At 45.5% G+C, this 19,675-nt stretch overlaps 1 protein-coding gene and 1 non-coding gene across 4 annotated transcripts; both read left to right on the top strand.

Annotated features, from left to right (window-relative positions):
- The first annotated feature begins 780 nt into the window (after positions 1-780).
- HAX1 (HCLS1 associated protein X-1) lies at positions 781-4,122 on the top strand. Of its 3 annotated transcripts, none has more exons than XM_015109893.2 (7): positions 781-928; positions 1,628-1,746; positions 1,922-2,109; positions 3,141-3,192; positions 3,344-3,450; positions 3,626-3,716; positions 3,862-4,122. In XM_015109893.2, exons 1-7 carry the CDS (start codon positions 876-878, stop codon positions 3,945-3,947), a joined length of 696 nt encoding a protein of 231 aa, XP_014965379.1. In that variant the 5' UTR covers positions 781-875; the 3' UTR covers positions 3,948-4,122. The 3 variants fall into 3 exon arrangements, with proteins under 3 accessions (XP_014965379.1, XP_077851184.1, NP_001253374.1); XM_077995058.1 differs by having other exon boundaries at positions 1,484-1,746; positions 1,898-2,109; NM_001266445.1 differs by having other exon boundaries at positions 807-928; positions 1,484-1,746; positions 3,862-4,107.
- An 11,508-nt stretch (positions 4,123-15,630) lies between these two features.
- On the top strand, positions 15,631-15,701 carry LOC114675072 (small nucleolar RNA SNORD59). Its single transcript, XR_003726174.1, has one exon. It is a non-coding gene; the product is annotated as a small nucleolar RNA SNORD59 (small nucleolar RNA).
- Positions 15,702-19,675: the final 3,974 nt, after the last annotated feature.

Raw genomic sequence — 19,675 nt, 5'->3', positions numbered from 1 at the left:
AGAACCTGGGAGGCGAAGGTTGCAGTGAGCCCAGATGGTGCCACTGCACTCCAGCCTGGGAGACATGGGAGAAAAATTTGTCTCAAAAAAAAAAAGATACCAAAGGGATACTTCTTTATCGTCCCCAATTTGTTCCTTCTCAGGACACAACTAGTTTCCCTTCCCTTACAAATCCTTTGTCTTGCTGGTTGCAGAGCCTGCTTAGATAAAAGAATCCTATATGGTTATAACAAACTCCCTAGTAGCTAGAGAGGTGGAGGAAGTTAAGTCCATGCGTCTCATGTCTTGATCTCTGGGGAATTCAATACTAGAAAGAGCTTGGAAAAGCATTTTGTTCATTTGTTCATCCCTCTAACAGCAGACGTCACCCAGGTCAGTCAAAAGGAACGCCCGAGTAAGAGGCGAGGTGGCTTCTGCTGTTAGGCTGGCCAGCCCCGGGGGTGGGGAGGTTGAGGGATGCCCTCAAGCCGGTTCATCTGTGCGGCTGGGCTGCCCTCTGGCGGCTTTATGCGGGTGCCATCCAGAGTCAAACCCTCGAAATCGCTTTTCGGACTGAGTTGTCTCCAGAAAGAAGAACAGGTTTAGGAGGAAGGCGGTCATAGGAAACTGAAAGTGCGTCACGCTCACTCCCGTCACGGAAACTGGTCTCTAAAAGGTGGGGTAAAGATAAAGCCTTTCAAATTTGAGGAAGACTTTCCGTCCCGCCTCCCTTGCATGTCCGGCTTACAGTCGTTTACGACAGTGTCAGGATCGCGGGCTTGCTTTCCGGTAGCGTGGGCTGACGCCTCGCTCAATTTCCCACAGGGCTGCGCAGGTTTGCCCCTTCTGCGAATGGACCACTGGAGGGGTTCAAAGGTTCGCGTCCCAATACGGGAATGAGCCTCTTTGATCTCTTCCGGGGCTTTTTCGGCTTTCCTGGACCTCGGAGGTGAGAGTAGGTCCGGCTTGGACAAGGGTGGGGGTCGTCTGAGGGGAGCTTGACCCCTACGTCTTATTTTTTGGAAAAACATCCTCTGTCCCACTCCTTCAACTCCTGTAGAGAGGACAGAAGTCGCAACATTGAATACTCACCCCGCCACAGTAACCAAGGCGGTCGTTAAGAGGAGAAACAGCAAACTAAGCCTTTCTCCAACCTGGGGTGATGCAACAGGGACCCGGGCGGGGAAGACAATGGGGGTCGGGAGAATAGGACAGTGAGCAAGTGAGCAGGACCTTGGGAGAGAGGGGAGGGACTCTGGGGGAAGGTGTAAGAAGGGAGCTGCGAGCTGAGGTCTGACTTTGATAAAAAAAAAAAAAAAAAAAAGAAAGAAAGAAAGAAAGAACTGTCAGCCATTGTATTAATGTTTTGATGCGGCAACCAGTCCTCCGACCCTCTCCCCAGCTTCCCAGACCACTTGCTCTTGTCCCACTTTGCCACCCATGAGTTGATTTTATGGCTTAAATCGTGCTGACATCTTGGTGGCCAATCTGCCTCCACTCTCAGCCACAGAGATCCCTTTTTTGGAGGGATGACTCGAGATGAAGATGATGATGAGGAAGAAGAGGAAGAAGGGGGTTCATGGGGCCGTGGGAACCCAAGGTTCCATAGTCCTCAGCACCCCCCTGAGGAATTTGGCTTCGGCTTCAGCTTCAGCCCAGGAGGAGGGATACGTTTCCACGATAACTTCGGCTTTGATGACCTAGTACGAGATTTCAATAGCATCTTCAGCGATATGGGGGCCTGGACCTTGCCTTCCCATCCTCCTGGTGTGTGGCTTTCCCTGAGGGACAACCTGCGGTTTCTAGTGGGTTGGTGGGTGAAATAAAGAGCCTGCAGGGAGTAGCTGGGGGATGGGAAGTGTGAGAAGACTGATGATTTCAGGGAGATTTATAGAGCCCAAGTCCTTTCCCACCCCAGCAAACACCTGCCACCTTTCTGCAGAACTCCCAGGTCCTGAGTCAGAGACACCTGGTGAGAGACTGCGGGAGGGACAGACACTTCGGGACTCAATGCTTAAGTATCCAGATAGTCACCAGCCCAGGATCTTTGGGGGGGTCTTGGAGAGTGATGGAAGAAGTGAATCCCCCAAACCAGCACCAGACTGGGGCTCCCAGAGACCATTTCATAGTGTGAGTATCCCATCGGGTCCTAAAGTGAGAGCTTGTGAGAGACCACTAATAAAGTGCAAAGACTGGCCAGGCGCGGTGGCTAACGCCTGTAATCCCAACACTTTGGGAGACCGAGGGTGGATCACCTGAGGTCAGGAGTTCGAGACTAGCCTGGTCAACATGGTGAAACCATGTCTCTACTAAAAATACAGAAAATTAGCCGGGCGTGGTGGCGGGCACCTGTAATCCCAGCTACTCGGGAGGCTGAGGCAGGAGAATTGGTTGAACCCAGGAGGTGGAGACTCATGTCAAAAAAAAAAAAAAAAAAGTACAAAGATTGCACTTTTTTTTTTTTGAGACCCAGCCTTGCTCTGTTACCCAGGCTGTGGTGTAGTGGCACAATCTCAGCTCACTGCAACCTCCAATTCCCAGATTCAAGTGATTCTCCTACCTCAGCCTCCTGAGTAGCTGGGATTACAGTCACCTGCCAAACGCCCGACTAATTTTTGTATTTTTAGTAAAGGCGGTGTTTCACCATATTGGCCAGGCTGCTTTCGAGCTCCTGACCTCAGGTGGTCCACCCACCTTGGCCTCCCAAAGTGCTGGAATTACAGGTGTGAGCCAACATGCCTGGCCAAAGATTGCAATTCTTGTTTGAATCTGACAGCCTTGGGCTGGAATCCTAAGCCCTCCATTTAGTGTTTTCTGTTTTCTCTATTAAGCTTGTGGGATTTTCTTTGGGGGGGGGAGATGGGTGTTCTGTTTCTTAAAAAAAAAAAAAAAAACAATAAACCACCACTGGTCTAGATAATTCTTGGATAAGGCAGGATTGTGCACAAAGTATAGACATATATCAGTTCAGGAAGTCTTTCTGGTAGAAGGATACATAAAACAGCCAGGAAGGAGGAAGGAGTGTATAAATAAAGCTATTCTGAATGGAATTATCTCCCCCGGGGCAGTGGGTTTTGGAGCTCAGGATTAGTTTGAGGTCTATGACCTTTCAAATTTCAGATTAGAAGATGTCTTTTCACTTACTATGGTTTCTTCTGCAGTTTGATGACATATGGCCTGTGGACCCCCATCCTAGAACCAGAGAGGACAATGGTAAGTCTGGAGGAAGGGGAAGTTTATCAGCCTTTTGTTATTCTTCTGAAGTTCTGTCCATTTTCCCTCCCTGAAGTTTCTTCCTGTACACTTGTCTTCTTTTTTCCTTGGACTCTTTCTTTCCTGCTTCTTCATCTCTCTGCTCTTCCAGATCTTGATTCCCAGGTTTCCCAGGAGGGTCTTGGCCCGGTTCTACAGCCCCAGCCCAAATCCTATTTCAAGAGCATCTCTGTAACCAAGATCACTAAACCAGATGGGGTGAGTTGAAAGAAAGAGGTAAAGGAAATTGTGGCCAGGGAATGAATGCCCTGAAACAGGAATCTCTGTAAAGAAACAGGGATCTCTGTAAAGAAACTGCTGAGCGTTATCGTTAGAAACTGCTGAGCGTTATCGTTAGTGATGTGAGGAATATGGTGGGGACTTCTCCTTGTAGATAGTGGAGGAGCGCCGGACTGTGGTGGACAGTGAGGGCCGGACAGAGACTACAGTAACCCGACACGAAGCAGAGAGCAGTCCTAGGGGTGGTAAGTTAAAAGACAAAGGGGTTCATCTCAAGATTCCTTGGGGAAGGGAACTCTTACTCTTCTACCCTTGAATATTATTTCTCTCCTTTGCTTCTGCCTGGTCTCTTTCATTTAGCCTATTTGTGTGTATGACTTTCTTCCTTAGATCCAGAATCACCAAGACCTCCAGCCCTGGATGATGCCTTCTCCATCCTGGACTTATTCCTAGGACGTTGGTTCCGGTCCCGGTAGCCTTGTTAACCCTCAGAGGCCTTCAAAGTCCTTTCCACCTTTCACCCATTGCCCACCATTAATAAGCTTAGCTTCTCCTCTTGCCACCTCAGGGGCTTGGATATGTGGAATAGTGAATTGGGGGCATGTCAGTTTGTCACTCACCCAAACTGACCAATAAAACTTTTATTTATGCTAATTATTTGTCTTGGTTTTGTCAAGGCTATTTCAGTTTCTAGAACCATCCAACACTTCCGAAATTATCTTGGTCCTCTACCTTCTCCTTATTCCTTAACTTTTTATTCTACATCTAAAACCTGAGTAGAAAATGATTTTTCTTTCTCAAGCAAGAAATAAATTAAAAAAGAAAAAAAAGAGGCCAGGTTTGGTGGCTCACACCTGTAATCCCAGCACTTTGGGAGGCTGAGACAGGCAGATCACCTGAGGTCAGGAGTTCAAGACCAGCCTGGCCAACGTGGTGAAACTCCGTCTCTACTAAAAATACAGAAATTAGCTGGGCATGGTGGCGGGTGCCTGTAATCCCATGCTGAGGCAGTAGAATCACTTGAACCCAGGAGGCAGAGGTTGCAGTGAGCCGAGACCGTGCCATCGCACTCCAGCGTAGGCAACAAGAGCAAAACTCCATCTCAAAAAAAAAAAAGAAAAGAAAAATGATTTTTCTTACTGAGGAGATAACTAGAAATAATTTCAGGAAAACTTCTAGAATTTCTAGAAAGGGATACATCAGATTCCCAAAAAAGGGTGTGGGTGTGGAAGTGTGGATCACTGACTGGAGAGTTCATGAGGTAACTGAGGAAGTACACGGGTAAATTTTCCTTACTTTACTGGCCTTAAAAAAATTGTTATGTGGCTGGGCGTGGTGGCTCATGCCTGTAATCCCAGCACTTTGGGAGGCCGAGGCAGATGGATCATGTGAAGTCTGGAGTTCGAGATCAGCCTGACCAATATGGTGAAACCCTGTCCCTACTAAAAATACAAAAATTAGCCAGGTATGGTGGCACATGTTTGTCATTCCAGCTTCTTGGGAGGCTGAGGTAGGAGAATTGCTGGAACTCAGGAGGCGGAGGTTGCAGTGAGCTGTGATCATGCCATTGCACTCCAGCTTGTGCAAAAAGAGCAAAACTCCATCTCAAAAAAAAAAATTATTATGTATGTTAGAGAAAATACACCTGGCACAAATGTTACTAGGTCCTTTTTTCTTTTTGAGGCAGGGTCTCATTCTGTCACACAGGCTAGAGTGTAGGGGAGTAATGTTGGTTCACTGTAGCCTCGACTTGGGCTTAATACTTCCACCTCAGCCTCCTAAGTAGCTGGGACTACAGGCATACACCACCATGCCTAGCTAATTATTTTTTCTTTTTTTTGGTTATTTATTTATTTATTTTTTGTATTTTTTGCAGAGACCGAGTTTTGCCGTGTTGCCCAGGCTTTCTTTTCTCATTATAAAAGTTTTTAATCCGGTGTGTTAGACTGCACATATCATCCCAGCTACTTGGGAGGCTGAGATAGGAGGATTACTTGAGCTCAGGAGGTGGAGGTTACATAGCAAGATCCTATCTCTAAAATATATATATAGATTTATATGTGTAACATAAATATATAGATTTATATGCATAATATATAATACAAATATATAATATATATTATATATGATTGCATATATATTATATATGATTACACATATATGATTACATATATAATATATTATATTTGTATAATATAAATATATAATATACAATATATATTTATAAATATATAATATAACAAATATATAATATGATATTTATATATAAAATATATTTATATATTTTATATATATATATATTTTTTGAGACGGAGTCTCTCTCTGTCACCGGGCTGGAATGCAGTGGTGTGATCTCAGCTCACTGCAACCTCTGCCTCCCGAGTTCAAGCGATTCTTCTGCCTGAGCCTCCTGAGTAGCTGGGATGACAGGCATGTGCCACCACGTCCAGCTAACTTTTGTATTTTTAGTGAAGACGGGGTTTCACCATGTTGGCCAGGCTGGTCTCGATCTCTTGACCTCGTGATCCACCTGCCTCAGCCTCCCAAAGTGCTGGGATTACAGGCGTGAACCACTGCACCTGGCAAAATTTTTTTTTTTTTTTTTTGAGACGGAGTCTCGCTCTGTTGCCCAGGCTGGAGTGCAGTGGCCGATCTCAGCTCTGGCTCAGCAAGCTCTGGCTCCTGGGTTTACGCCATTCTCCTGCCTCAGCCTCCCAAGTAGCTGGGACTACAGGCGCCCGCCACCTCGCCCTGCTGGTTTTTTGTGTTTTTTAGTAGAGATAGGGTTTCACCGTGTTAGCCAGGATGGTCTCGATCTCCTGACCTCGTGATCCACCCGTCTCGGCCTCCCAAAGTGCTGGGATTACAGGCTTGAGCCACCATGCCCTGCCCAAAATATTTTTTAAAAATTAGCTGAGCAGGCTGGGCATCATTGCTCATGCCTATAATCCCAGCACTTTGGGAGGCTGAGGTGGGCAGATCACTTGAGGTCAGGAGTTCAAGCAGGCCAGGCACTGTGGTTCACACTTGTAATCTCAACACTTTGGGAGGCCAAGGTGGGCGGATCACTTGACGTCAGGAGTTCGAGACCAGCCTGGCCAACATGGTGAAACCCCAACTCTACTAAAAATTAGAAAAGTTAGCTTAGTGGGGTGGTGCACACTTGTAATCCCAGCTACTTAGGAGGCTGAGGCAGGAGGATCACTTGAATCCAGGAGGCGGAGGTTGCAGTGAGCCGAGATTGTGCTGCTGTCCTCCAGCCTGGGTGACAAAGCGAGACTCCATCTCAAAAAACATAAATAAATAAATTAGCTGAGCATGGTGGCCCACATCTGTAGTCTCAGCTATTCAGGAGGCTAAAACAGGAGGATCTCTGGAGGCTGGAGTTCGAGGCTGCCATGATCTATGATCACACCACTGCATTCTAGCCTGGACTACAGAGTTAGACCCGATCACAACAACAAAAGCTTTTAGCCGATTGCGGTGGCTCAAGCCTGTAATCCCAGCACTTTGGGAGGCCGAGGCGGGTGGATCACGAGGTCAGGAGATCGAGACCATCCTGGCTAACATGGTGAAACCCCGTCTCTACTAAAAATACAAAAAACTAGCCGGGCGTGGTGGCAGGCGCCTGTAGTCCCAGCTACTCGGAGGCTGAGGCGGGAGAATGGCGTGAACCCGGGAGGCGGAGCTTGTAGTGAGCTGAGATCGCGCCACTGCACTCCAGCCTGGGCGACACAGGGAGACTCCATCTCAAAAAAAAAAAAAAAAGCTTTTAGTACTATGGTTAAGAGGGCAAATCTGAGGCCAGTCACAGTGGCTCACACCTGTAATCTCAACACTTTGGGAAGCTGAGTGGGGAGGAACAATTGAGACCAGCCTGGCAACATAGGAAAACCCTGTCTCTACAAAAAAATTTAAAAATTAGTTGGGCATGGTGGTGCATGCCTGTAGTCCCAGCTACTCAGGAGTCTGAGGTGGGACGATGTCGAGCCCAGAAGGTCAAGGATGCAGTGAGCCATGACCATGCCACTGCACTCCAGCCTGGGCAACAGAGTGACACTCTCTCTCAAAATAAAAAGGCCAAGCATGGTGGCTCACGCCTGTAATCCCAGTACTTTGGGAGGCTGAAACAGGCAGATAACTTGCTGTCTCTACTAAAAATACAAAAATTAGCCAGGCATGGTAGTACAGGCCTGTAATCTCAGCTACTTGGGAGGCTGAGGCATGAGAATCACTTGAACCCGGGAGGCAGAGGTTGCAGTGAGCCGAGATTGCACCATACACTCCAGCCTGGGTAATAGAGCAAGACGCCGTCTCAAAATATTAAAAAAAAAAAAAAAAAAAAAAGAGTGGTGACTGGGCGTGGTGGCTCACGCCTGTAATCCCAGCACTTTGGGAGGCCGAGGCGAGTGGATCACGAGGTCAGAAGTTCGAGACCAGCCTGACCAACATGGCGAAACCTCGTCTCTACTAAAAGTACAAAAATTAGCCGGGCATGGTGGTGCGCACCTATAATCCCAGCTACTCAGGAGGCTGAGGCAGGAGAATCGCTTGAACCCAGGAGGCAGAGGTTGCAGTAAGCAGAGATCATGCCACTGCACTCCAGCCTGGGTGACAGAGCGAGACTCTGCCTCAAATAATAATAATAATAAATAAATAAATAGGCCAGGCATGGTGGGTCATGCCTATAATCTCAGCACTTTGGGAGGCCGAGGCAGGTGGATCCCGTGAGGTCAGGAGTTCAAACCAGCCTGGACAGCATGGTGAAACCCCGTCTCTACTAAAAATACAAAATTAGCTGACCGTGGTGGTGGGCGCCTGTAATCCCAGCTAAAAATACATAAATAAATAAAACAGCCCCAAAACAACAGCAACAACAACACACACACATGCACACACACAACTGTAAGAGATCTTTCTATTCTATTAATCTATTTGTCTATCTTTGTGCCCATATCATACCTTAAAATACTATAGTTTTATTTAGTAAAACCAGTCTTCCTGCCTTTTTATTATTATTTAATCCGTCTAGTGTATAAAAATACAATTGGTTTTTCTAATCAACTTTTTAGAATTCCATCACAAATATAAATGGAGCTAAAAATCACCAGATACATGAAGAAAGCATCTAACATGAGTGGTAGAGACAAATGAAGCAACTTGTAAGAAACAGAGACTATGCAGAGAGATTAAAAACTTTAAATGTACACTTTTTTTTTTTTTTTTTTAGATGGAGTCTCTCTCTGTTTCCCAGACTGGAGGGCTGTGGTACAATCTTATCTCACTGCAACCTCCACCTCCAGGTGGAGGCTCAGGATTCTCCTGCCTGAGCCGCCCCAGTAGCTGGGACTACAGGCTCACACGCCCGGCAATTTTTTTTTTCTTTTTTAGACTGAGTCTTACTCTGTTGCCCAAGCTGGAGTGTAATGGCACGATCTTGGCTCGCTGCAACCTCCACCTCCTGAGTTCAAGTGATTCCTGCCTCAGCCTCCCAAGTAGCTGGGATTACAGGTGCCTGCCACCATGCCTGGCTAATTTTTGTATGTTTGGTAGAGATGGGGTTTCACCATGTTGGCCAGGCTGGTCCTGAACTCCTGACCTCAGGTGATCCACCCGCCTTGGCCTCCCAAAATGCTGGGATTACAGGCCACCCAGCCTACATTTCTGTGTTTTTGATGAAGACGGGCTTTCACCATGTTGGCCAGGCTGGTCTTGAACTCCTGACCTCAAGTAATTTACCTGCCTCGGCGTCCCAAAGTGCTGGGATTACAGGCATGGGCCACTGCGCCTGGCTTATTGCTTCGTATTTCTAAGCACTATAAAGATTTATGTACTTGGCCAGGCACAGTGACTCATGCCTGTAATCCCAACAGTTTGGAAGGCTGAAGGGAGAGAATGGCATTAGCCCAGGAGTTGGAGACAGTCTGGGCAACATAGTGAGACCTGTCTCTACAAAAAATTAAAGATTAGCCAGGCAGGGTGGTGCACACTGTAGTACTTGCTACTGGGAAGGCTGAGGTAGGAGTATCACTTGAGTGCAGGAGTTCAAAGCTGTAATGAGCTATGATTGTGCCACTGCACTCCAGCCTGGGTGACAGAGTGAGACTCTATCTCCAAAAAAAGAAAAAAACACCACACACACAAATATGATAGCAGAAATGAAAAAAAAAAAACAAACTATAAAAATTAGGAAAATAAAGTTCAATTCTCCAAAAAGTAAACAAAATAACTGATTGAAAAATAAGAGAAAAAAGGTTGGGTGTGGTGGCTCACGCCTGTAATCCCAGCACTTTGCGAGGACAAGGCGGGTGGATCACGAGGTCAGGAGATGGAGACCATCCTGGATAACACGGTGAAACACCGTCTCTACTAAATATACAAAAAATCAGCTGGGCGTGGTGGTGGGTGCCTGTAGTCCCAGCTACTTGGGAGGCTGAGGCAGGAGAATGGTGTGAACCTGGGAGGTGGAGTTTGCAGTGAGCAGAGATAATGCCACTGCACTCCAGCCTGGTGATAGAGTAAGACTCCATCTCAAAAGAAAGAAACAGAGAGAGAGAGAGAGAGAGAGAGAGAGAGAGAGAGAGAGAGAGACATAAAACTAGAATGGCATAAATTATCAATGAAATGTCATGAAAATATTCCAGAATTTAAAAATATTACTTAATGTTTTTTGAGACAGAATCTCACTCTGTCACTCAGATTGGAGTGCAGTGGGACAATCATAGCTCATTGCAGCCTCGAACTTCTGGGTTCAAGCGATCCTCCTGCCTTAGCCTCCTGAGTGGCTGGGTGTGCACCACCACACCCAACTAATTTTTGTTTTTTGTTTTTTCATTTTGTTTTTGGTAGAGACGGTGGTCTTGCCATGTTGCCCTGGCTGGTCTCCAACTCCTGGGCTCAAGTGATCCTCCCACCTCGACCTACCAAAGTGCTGGAATTACAGGAATGAGCCACTGCGCCCAGCCTGAAGGATATTACTTTCTAACCTGAAAGGACTTGCCACACGCCGGACCAATGGTGAAAATAAACTCACTCTAAGGCACACCATATGAAATTTTAGAACACTGGAGACAATAGAGTTTAAAAGATTCTAGAGGGAGAGAGAAAAAAAAATGGGGAACCTGTTCTCAGGATCTCCTGAGGGCTGTGTCAGTAGACGAAACAAACAAAAAACCCTAAAGGATCAAGAATCATAATGTTCTCAAACTTTATCAGCAACATGAAGTATAAGACAATGGAGATCCAGCAATCCAACTACTGGGTATATTTTCAAGGGAACTGAAATCAGTATGTTGAAGAGATACCTGCACTGCCATGTTCATTGCAGTACTGTTCACAATAGCCAAGAGTAGGAATCAACCCAAGTCTCCTTCAGTGGATGAACGGATAAAGAAAATGTGGCATATATACACAATGGAGTACTATTCAGCCTTACAAAGGAATGAAGCCTGGCTCGGTGGCACGCTCATGTTGTCCCAGCTACTCAGGAGGCTGAGGCAGGAAGATTGCTTGAGCCAGGGAGTTCAAGGTTAGCCTGGGCAACATAGCCAGACGTCATCTCTAAAATAAAGACATTCTTTATGGGAAAAATGAAAACCAAAGAATGAGATTCTGTCATTTACAACATCGATGAACCTAGAGCACATTGTGTTAAGTGAAGTAAGCCAGGCACAGAAAGACAAATACCACATGATCTCACTTATATGTGGAATCTTAAAAAAAACCTCATGCAAGTATAGAGTAGAATGGTGGCTGCCAGAGACTAGGGGGTGGTGAATGTTGGGGAGACATTGGTCAATGGATACCAAATTTCAGTTGGACAGGAGGAATAAGTTCAAGAGATCTATTGTACAACATGGTGACTATAGTTAATGACACTGTAGTTGGCTGGGCATGGTGGCTCACACTTGTATTTCCAACACTTTGGGAGGCCAAGGCAGGCGGATCACCTGAGGTCAGGAGTTTGAAACCAGCCTGGCCAACATGGTGAAACCCCATCTCTACTAAAAAATACAACAATTAGGCCAGGCACAGTGGCTCAAGCCTGTAATCCCAGCACTTTGGGAGGCCGAGACGGGCGGATCACGAGGTCAGGGGATCGAGACCATCCTGGCTAACACGATGAAACCCCGACTCTACTAAAAAATATGAAAAAAAACTAGCCGGGCGAGGTGGCGGGCACCTGTAGTCCCAGCTACTGGGGAGGCTGAGGCAGGAGAATGGCATAAACCCGGGAGGCGGCGCTTGCAGTGAGCCGAGATCGTGCCACTGCACTCCAGCCTGGGCGACAGAGCGAGACTCCCTCTCAAAAAAAAAAAAAAAACAAAACACAAAAATTAGCCAAGCGTGGTGGCACGTGCCTGTAATCCCAGCTACTCGGGAGGTTGAGGCAGGAGAATCACTTGAACCTGAGAGTTGCAGGTTGCAGTGAGCCGAGATTGCACCACTGCACTCCAGCCTGGGCAACAGAGTAAGACTCTGTCTCAAAAAAAAAAAAAAAAAAAAAAAGGCTGGGCACAGTGGCTCACGCCTGTAATCCCAGCACTTTGGGAAGCCGAGGCGGGTGGATCATGAGGTCAGGAGATTGAGACCATCCTGGCTAATATGGTGAAACCCCGTCTCTACTAAAAATACAAAAAATTAGCCAGGCGTGGTGGCGGACGCCTGTAGTCCCAGCTACTTGGGAGGCTGAGGCAGGAGAATGGCGTGAACCTGGGAGGTGGAGCTTGCAGTGAGGCGAGATCGTGCCACTGCACTCCAGCCTGGGTGACAGAGCGAGACTCCCTCTCAAAAAAAAAAAAAAAAAAATTCAAAAATACGTGTGTACATTGGGAAGCTGGAGGAACAAATGCATATATTTGCTGTGGGCAGTACAATGTATACTAAATCCTTACCTTCCATACTCTAAACACAATAATTAGTTTCTTTTTTTCTTTTTTTGAGACGGAGTCTCGTGCTCTGTCACCCAGGCTGGAGTGCAGTGGTACGATCTCGCCTCACTGCAAGCTCCACCTCCCGGGTTCACGCCATTCTCCTGCCTCAGCCTCCCGAGTAGCTGGGACTACAGGTGCCCGCCACCATGCCCGGCTAATTTTTTGTACTTTTAGTAGAGACGGGGTTTCCGTGTTATCCAGGATGGTCTCGATCTCCTGACCTCGTGATCCGCTCGCCTCAGCCTCCCAAAGTGCTGGGATTACAGGCGTGAGCCACTGCTCCGGGCCAATAGTTAGTTTCTAAAACAAAAAATAAGTACCCTGTAAGCATATTTAGATATATAATGCTAAATATTAAAGAAAACATTTTAAAAGTTGGTAATGGTTGGCCGGGCCTGGTGGCTCACACCTGTAATCCCAGCACTTTAGGAGGCCAAGATAGATGGATTGTGTGAGGCCAGGAGTTCAAGACCAGTCTGGCCAACATGAAGAAACCCCGTCTCTACTAAAAATACAAAAATTAGCTGGTGTGGTGGTGTACACCTGAAGTCCCAGTTATTCAGGAGGCTGAGACACGAGAATCAATTGAACCCAGGAAATGGAGGTTGCAGTGAGCCGAGAGCACACCACTGCACTTCAGCCCAGGCCACCAAAGGAGATTCTGTCTCAAAAAAAAAAAAAAAAAAGGTTGGTAATGGTTGCCTCCGGGATTGGAAAAGGATGGACCATATTGAAACTGAAGTCAGGAAGCTATTTTTCATGTGTTGTAGAATGATTTGACTTTGTCCTGGCACAGTGGCTCATGCTTATAATCCCAGCCCTTTTAGAGCCCTGTCTAAACAAACAAACAAACAAAATCAGCTGGGTGTGGTGGCATATGCCTATAGTTCCAGCTACTGAGGAGGCTGAAGCAAGAGGATCACTTGATCCCAGGAGACTGAGGCTGCAGTGAGCTATTATTATACCACTGTACTGAAGCCTGGATGACAGAGCAAGATCCTGTCTCAAAAAAAGAAAAAAGAAAAAAACAGAAAAGAAAAATGTTTAATCATTTCACTCTTGAAGTATTCATATAGCCAGGCACAGTGACTTATACCTGTAATACCAGCACTTTGGGAGGCCAAGGCGGGTGGATCACCTGAGGTCAGGAGTTTGAGACCAGCTTGGCCAACATGGCGAAACCCTGTCTCTGCTAAAAATACAAAAAATTAGCCAGGCACAGTGGTGCACGCCTGTAGTCCCGGCTCCTTGGGAGGCTGAGACGGGAATTGTTGAACCTGGGAGGCAGAGGTTGCAGTGAGCAGAGATTGTGCCATTGTACTACAGCCTGGGCCAGAGAGCGAGACTCCATCTAAAAAAAAACACACACACAAAAAACAAAAAAACTCCATATATTAGCAATAAATTAAAATTTTTAAATTTACAAAAGTAATGCAAAAAAAGTGAGTTAATGTAAAGAAATAGCAGTCTTGACATTTGACAGGGTTGATACAACAGACCAGTGGAGGAAGAATGGATTGTTTTTTTTTTCTTTTTGAGACAGAGTCTTGCTCTGTCGCCCAGGCTGGAGTGCAGTGGTGTGATCTTGGCTCACTGCAACCTCTGCCTCCTGAATTCAAGCAATTCTCCTGCCTCAGCCTCTCGAGTAGCTGGGATTGCAGGTGTGCGCCACCATGCCTGGCTAATTTTTTTTTTTTTTTTGTATTTTCAGTAGAGACGAGGTTTCACCACGTTGGCCAGGTTCGTCTCAAACTCCTGACCTTGCGATCCACCCACCTCAGCCTCCGAAAGTGCTGGGATTACAGGCGGAGCCACCATGCCCAGCCTGGATGGATTGTTTTAAGAGATGATTTTGGAAAAACTGGAAGAAAAGAAAACTACTCTAATGCATGCCAGTTCAGATGGATTGGAAATATAAAGGTTACAGGTGAAACTGTTAATGGTGGAGGGCATCCAGGTTCTTAGCGTTTTGAAGGAAGAATTGGACTAAACGCACAAAAAAAGCAAGAAAGGAATGAAGGGGTTCATTGAAAATGAAAGTACACTCCACAGTGTGGGAGCGGGCGAGCAGAGGGGCTCAAAGGCCCTGTTACAGAAATTTTGGGAGTTTAAGTACCCCCCTAGAGGATTCCATTGGTTATGTGGTGTACGCCCTATGTAAATGGAGAGGATGAAGTAAAGTTACAAAGTCATTTACTTGGCCTAGGCCCTATGGAGAGATTATTTCCTGTCATAGCTGAAGTGTGAATTGGCCTTATGTTCCCTGCCTCCAGATCCCATTTTCCTGTCTCAAATCTATAATGGTAATAGAAGAACCTGTGTTATCTTTCTGACTTTGAAGCAAAAGAGGGCTTCTTAAATAAGACCTCAAAATACAAGCCATAAGGCAGACAACGGGTTAATTTTTTTATATCAAAATTAAGGGGCCGAGCGCGGTGGCTCACACTTGTAATTCCAGCCCTTTGGGAGGCCTAGGCGGGTAGATGACCTGAGGTCGGGAGTTCGAGACCAGCCTGACCAACAGGCAGAAACCCCGTCTCTACTAAAAATACAAAATTAGCCAGGCATGATGGTGCATGCCTGTAATCTCAGCTACTCGGGAGCCTGAGGCAAGAGAATCGCTTGAACCTGGGAGGTGGAGGTTGTGGGGAGCCGCGATTATGCCATTGCACTCCAGCCTGGGCAACAAGAGTGGAACTCTGTCTCAAAAAAAAAAAAAAAAAATTAAGGGCTGAGTGTGGTGGCTCACACCTATAATCCCAGCACTTTGGGAGGCTGAAGTGGGCAGATTGCTTAAGCTCAGGAGTTTGAGACCAGCCTGGGCAACATGGTGAAGCCCCATCTCTACCAAAAATACAAAAAATTAGCTGGGCATGGTGGCACATGTCTGTGGTCCCAGCTACTTGGGAGGTGGAGGCAGGAGGATCACTTGAACCAGGGAGGTACAGGTTGCAGTGAGCCAAGAATGTGCCATTGCACTCCAGCCTGGGTAATGAAACTATATATATATATATATATATATATATATATATATATATATAAATTAAATAATCCTGCTCAATAAAGGAAACTATAATCAAAGGTACTACATAGGAATAGACCTAGGGGGGAATTTGCAAAATTTAAAGCAAGCAATTGGTTAATATCTAGACCACAAAACCCACTCCTCAAATCAATAAGGCAGTAAACTAAAAGCAAGAAAATAGGTAAAAAAACATGATTAAGCACTCACTGATGAGTAGCTTCTAACTTTCATTCTTCTGAGTTTGCTGAACCCAGATGCCATTCCTGGGAAGGAAAAAAAAGGAAAAAAACAAACATGGTAGGCAACCACAGAAGGGGAAATCTGAATACTAACAATACCTTGAATGCAATCAGAAAAATGCACATTAAAATATTAATAAGATACCACTTTACACCCATCAGGTAGGCAAAAATTAGTCTGGTAATACCAAATATTAGCAAGATGCAAGATGTGAGGAAACAAATCTCTGCTGTACTCCTGGAGTGTGAGGCATGCAGCCATTTCCATTTTTGCAGTGAAGAAATCTGGGCCTGGCGCGGTGGCTCAAGCCTGTAATCCCAGCACTTTGGGAGGCCGAGACGGGCGGATCACGAGGTCAGGAGATCGAGACCATCCTGGCTAACACGGTGAAACCCCGTCTCTACTAAAAAAAATACAAAAAACTAGCCGGGCGAGGTAGCGGGCGCCTGTAGTCCCAGCTATTCGGGAGGCTGAGGCAGGAGAATGGCGTAAACCCGGGAGGCGGAGCTTGCAGTGAGCTGAGATCGGCCACTGCACTCCAGCCCGGGCGACAGAGCGAGACTCCGTCTCAAAAAAAAAAAAAAAAAAAAAAGAAATCTGGCAGAACTTTGTGAAATTAAATATGCACATGCTCTATGACCCAGCAATTCTAATCTGTCAACGAAAAGAGTGGAACTTTGTACAATATTTGAAGAGATTTATTCTGACTCAAAGATGACTGACCATGGCCTGTGACACAGCCCTCAGGAAGTCTTGAGAACATGTGCGCAAAGTGGTTGGAGTGCAGCTTGGTTTTATACACTTTAGAGAGGAATGACACATCAATCAAATACATTTAAGAAATACATTGGTTTGGTCCAGAAAGGCGGAACAACTCAAAGTGGGGGGCTTCGAGGCTATAGGTAAATTTAAATGTTTTCTGGTTGGCAGTCGGTTAAGTCTGTCTAAAAACCTGGGATAGATAGAAAGGGAATGTTCAGGTTAAGGTAAAGATTGTGGAGACCAACGTTCTTTTGAAGTCGCATAATGGCTGCCCTTGGAGACAATAGGTGACAAATGTTTCCTATTCAGATCTTAGTTAGTCTCTTTAGGATTGGGAGGGTCTGGAGGAAAAAGATGTGTGTGTATATATATATTTGTTTGTTTGTTCGTTTTGTTTTGTTTTTGAGATGGAGCCTCGCTCTGTCTCCCAGGCTGGAGTGCAATGGCGTGATCTCCGCTCACTGCAGCCTCCAACTCTTCGGTTCAAGTGATTTTCCCTCCTCGGCCTCCCAAAGTGCTGGGATTACAGGCGTCAGCCACTGCACCCAGCCCTAGCTATGTTAATAAAGATTCTTTATGGATGTAGATTTTCCCCACAAAGAACAGCTTTGCAGGGGCATTAAAATGCCATTAAAAATATGACAAAGAAACATGTTTTGGGGTAAAATATTTTGATTTTCTTCTTTGTCTCGTAATGTTATACCAGAGTCAGGTTGGAAAGCAAATCATTATATATAGGGTTAAATAAAACCCATCTGATGAGAATTTATGATTTGTAGGGCATGACTCCCCAGATCCCTTAGATAGGAATTTGGGCAAGATAAAAAAAATCAGAGTTTAATCCTCAACTCCCTCATATATGTTACAGAGAAACTTGTGTCTAGATTCTTGCATGTGAGTATTAAATATATATATTTAAAATTTCTTAAATATACATATTTTAAAAATTAAATAATCCTGCTCAATAAAGGAAACTATAATCAAAGGTAATAGATAGTGAATAGACCTAGGGGGGAATTTGCAAAATTTAAAACAAGCAATTGGTTAATATCTAGACCATACAACCCACTCCTCAAATCAATAAGGCAGTAAACTAAAAGCAAGAAAATAGGTAAAAAACATGATTAAGCCTTCACTGATGAGTAGCTGAGTACGCAAGAATATTTATCACAGCATTATTTGTGGAAGCTCAATGTTAGAACTTAGTTTCAGGTGACTTTCATTAACAAAGTAGAAAGGTTAAATATAGGCCCGGTGCAGTGGCTCACGCCTATAATCTCAGCACTTTGGGAGGCTAAGGAGAGCAGATCACCTGAGGTCCAGAGTTTGAGACAAGCCTGGCCAACATGGTGAAACCCTGTCCCTACTAAAAATACAAAAATGAGCCGGGCTTGGTGGCAGGCGCCTGTAGTTCCAGCTACTCGGGAGGCTGAGGCAGGAGAATCGCTAGAACCTGGGAAATGGAGGTTGCAGTGAGCTGAGATCACGCCATTGCACTCCAGCCTGGGCAACAGAGTGAGACTCTATCTCAAAAAAAAAAAAAAGAAAGAAAAAGAAAGGTTAAATATGGGAGTTGCATAGTATAGAATGCTACTCAGCAGATATACAAAATATTCAAAAGACAACATGGAGAGATCTTAAAAATAGTAGTGAGTGAAAAAACAAAACCATATTTTTGGTACAGTAACACTTATGTCAATTTAAAACTACACCAAGGACCGTGTGCAGTGTCTCATGCCTGTAATCGCAGCACTTTGGGAGGCCGAGGCAGCAGATCACCTGAGGTCAGGAGTTTGAGACCAGCCTGGCCAACATGGTGAAACCCCATCTCTACTAAAAATACAGAATTACCTGGGCATGGTGGCAGGTGCCTGTAATCCCAGCTACTTGGGAAGCTGAAGCAGGAGAATCACGTGAACCCAGAAGGAAGATGTTGCAGTGAGCTGAGGTCACACCATTGCACTCCAGCCTGGGCAACACAGCGAGGCTCTATCTCAAAAAAATAAAACTAAAACTAAAAATAAATAAAATACATTAAAATAAATAAATAAAACTACACCAAGGAACTTCTGGCTATAGCAGTGTAAAGGGGTCTGTGGGGCAGGCATGGTGGCTCAAGCCTGTAATCCCAGCACTTTGGGAGGCCGAGACGGGTGGATCACGAGGTCAGGAGATCGAGACCATCCTGGCTAACACGGTGAAACCCCGTCTCTACTAAAAATACAAAAAATTAGCCGGGTGAGTTGGCGGGCGCCTGTAGTCCTAGCTACTCGGGAGGCTGAGGCAGGAGAATGGCATAAACCCGGGAGGCGGAGCTTGCAGTGAGCTGAGATTCAGCCACTGTACTCCAGCCCGGGCGAAAGAGTGAGACTCCATCTCAAAAAAAAAAAAAAAAAAAAAAGGGGGGGTCTGTGAATCTTCACAAAAAACAACTATGAAATTAAATAAAATTGCTCCAAACAACTATTTCAAGTCTCTGGAAACTGAGCAAGGCAGAAAACAAATTGAGGAGCTTTTATTCTTGAAAAACTGCTACAGCTTCAAGCAAAAGCAATGTGAGTTTGCAGCCTTCTTGTCTGAGGCTGCTCCCATCCAACTTCCATGGTGGCTGGGAATTGTAGTTTTACCAGTGTGGAACTGGCCGTGAAAACCAGCATGTTTGCTGTCACAGTGGGTAGACTGAAATTGTAAGAGTTAGGTGGAGGCGGACAAAAGCCTGCAACGTTCTCAGCTGAATGATAGGAATTTGGTAGGAAATAAACAGGCAAAAAACCCTCTAGCTGTGCTAGCTCAAAGTGGCACACCTAGTTGGTTTCAGTGGTGGAAAAGTCAGAAATTTAGGTGGAAAATAGGAACTACAAAAGGGCTGAGATAAGCTCTCCTACATCCCTGGCTCACTGAGAAACTATCATATGCATGGAGGATACCTCAGAGAGCTCCCTGAAAAAATAAAAGGCAAGGAAGACTTGAACACTGGCTGCACATTTTAATGCACTTCTCAATCTTCAAACAGATATATTGGCAGAAGTGGATGCTATATGGGCTTGAGGTATTTGAAGACAATGCTTAATCTAATCATTGGCTGAACACTGTGCTATGTAATCATAGGGGTGATATTGCTGCAGGATAATTAAGGAATCAGAGAGACTGAGGGGTTGAGGAGGAATTGTTTAATTATTTAGGTGCACTGACCAAATCGGATTAACGTCCAAAGGACTGAGCCCCGAACAAAGAGTCAAGCTAC

This window comes from Macaca mulatta, chromosome 1 (genome assembly GCF_049350105.2).
Source record: "Macaca mulatta isolate MMU2019108-1 chromosome 1, T2T-MMU8v2.0, whole genome shotgun sequence".
In the NCBI taxonomy this organism is placed as follows: Eukaryota; Metazoa; Chordata; class Mammalia; order Primates; family Cercopithecidae; genus Macaca; species Macaca mulatta.
Note: the sequence above shows the minus strand (reverse complement) of the source record. Positions and strands in the feature narration are given on the sequence as shown.

Bases quoted from the DNA above. Each gene is read 5' to 3' on its own strand.
- HAX1 (XM_077995058.1), top strand. From the start codon at position 876: ATGAGCCTCTTTGATCTCTTCCGGGGCTTTTTCGGCTTTCCTGGACCT. The intron at 929-1,483 runs GTGAGAGTAGGT...CTCCACTCTCAG, and splicing joins GGCTTTCCTGGACCTCGGAG to CCACAGAGATCCCTTTTTTG. The intron at 3,451-3,625 runs GTGAGTTGAAAG...TTCTCCTTGTAG, and splicing joins AGATCACTAAACCAGATGGG to ATAGTGGAGGAGCGCCGGAC.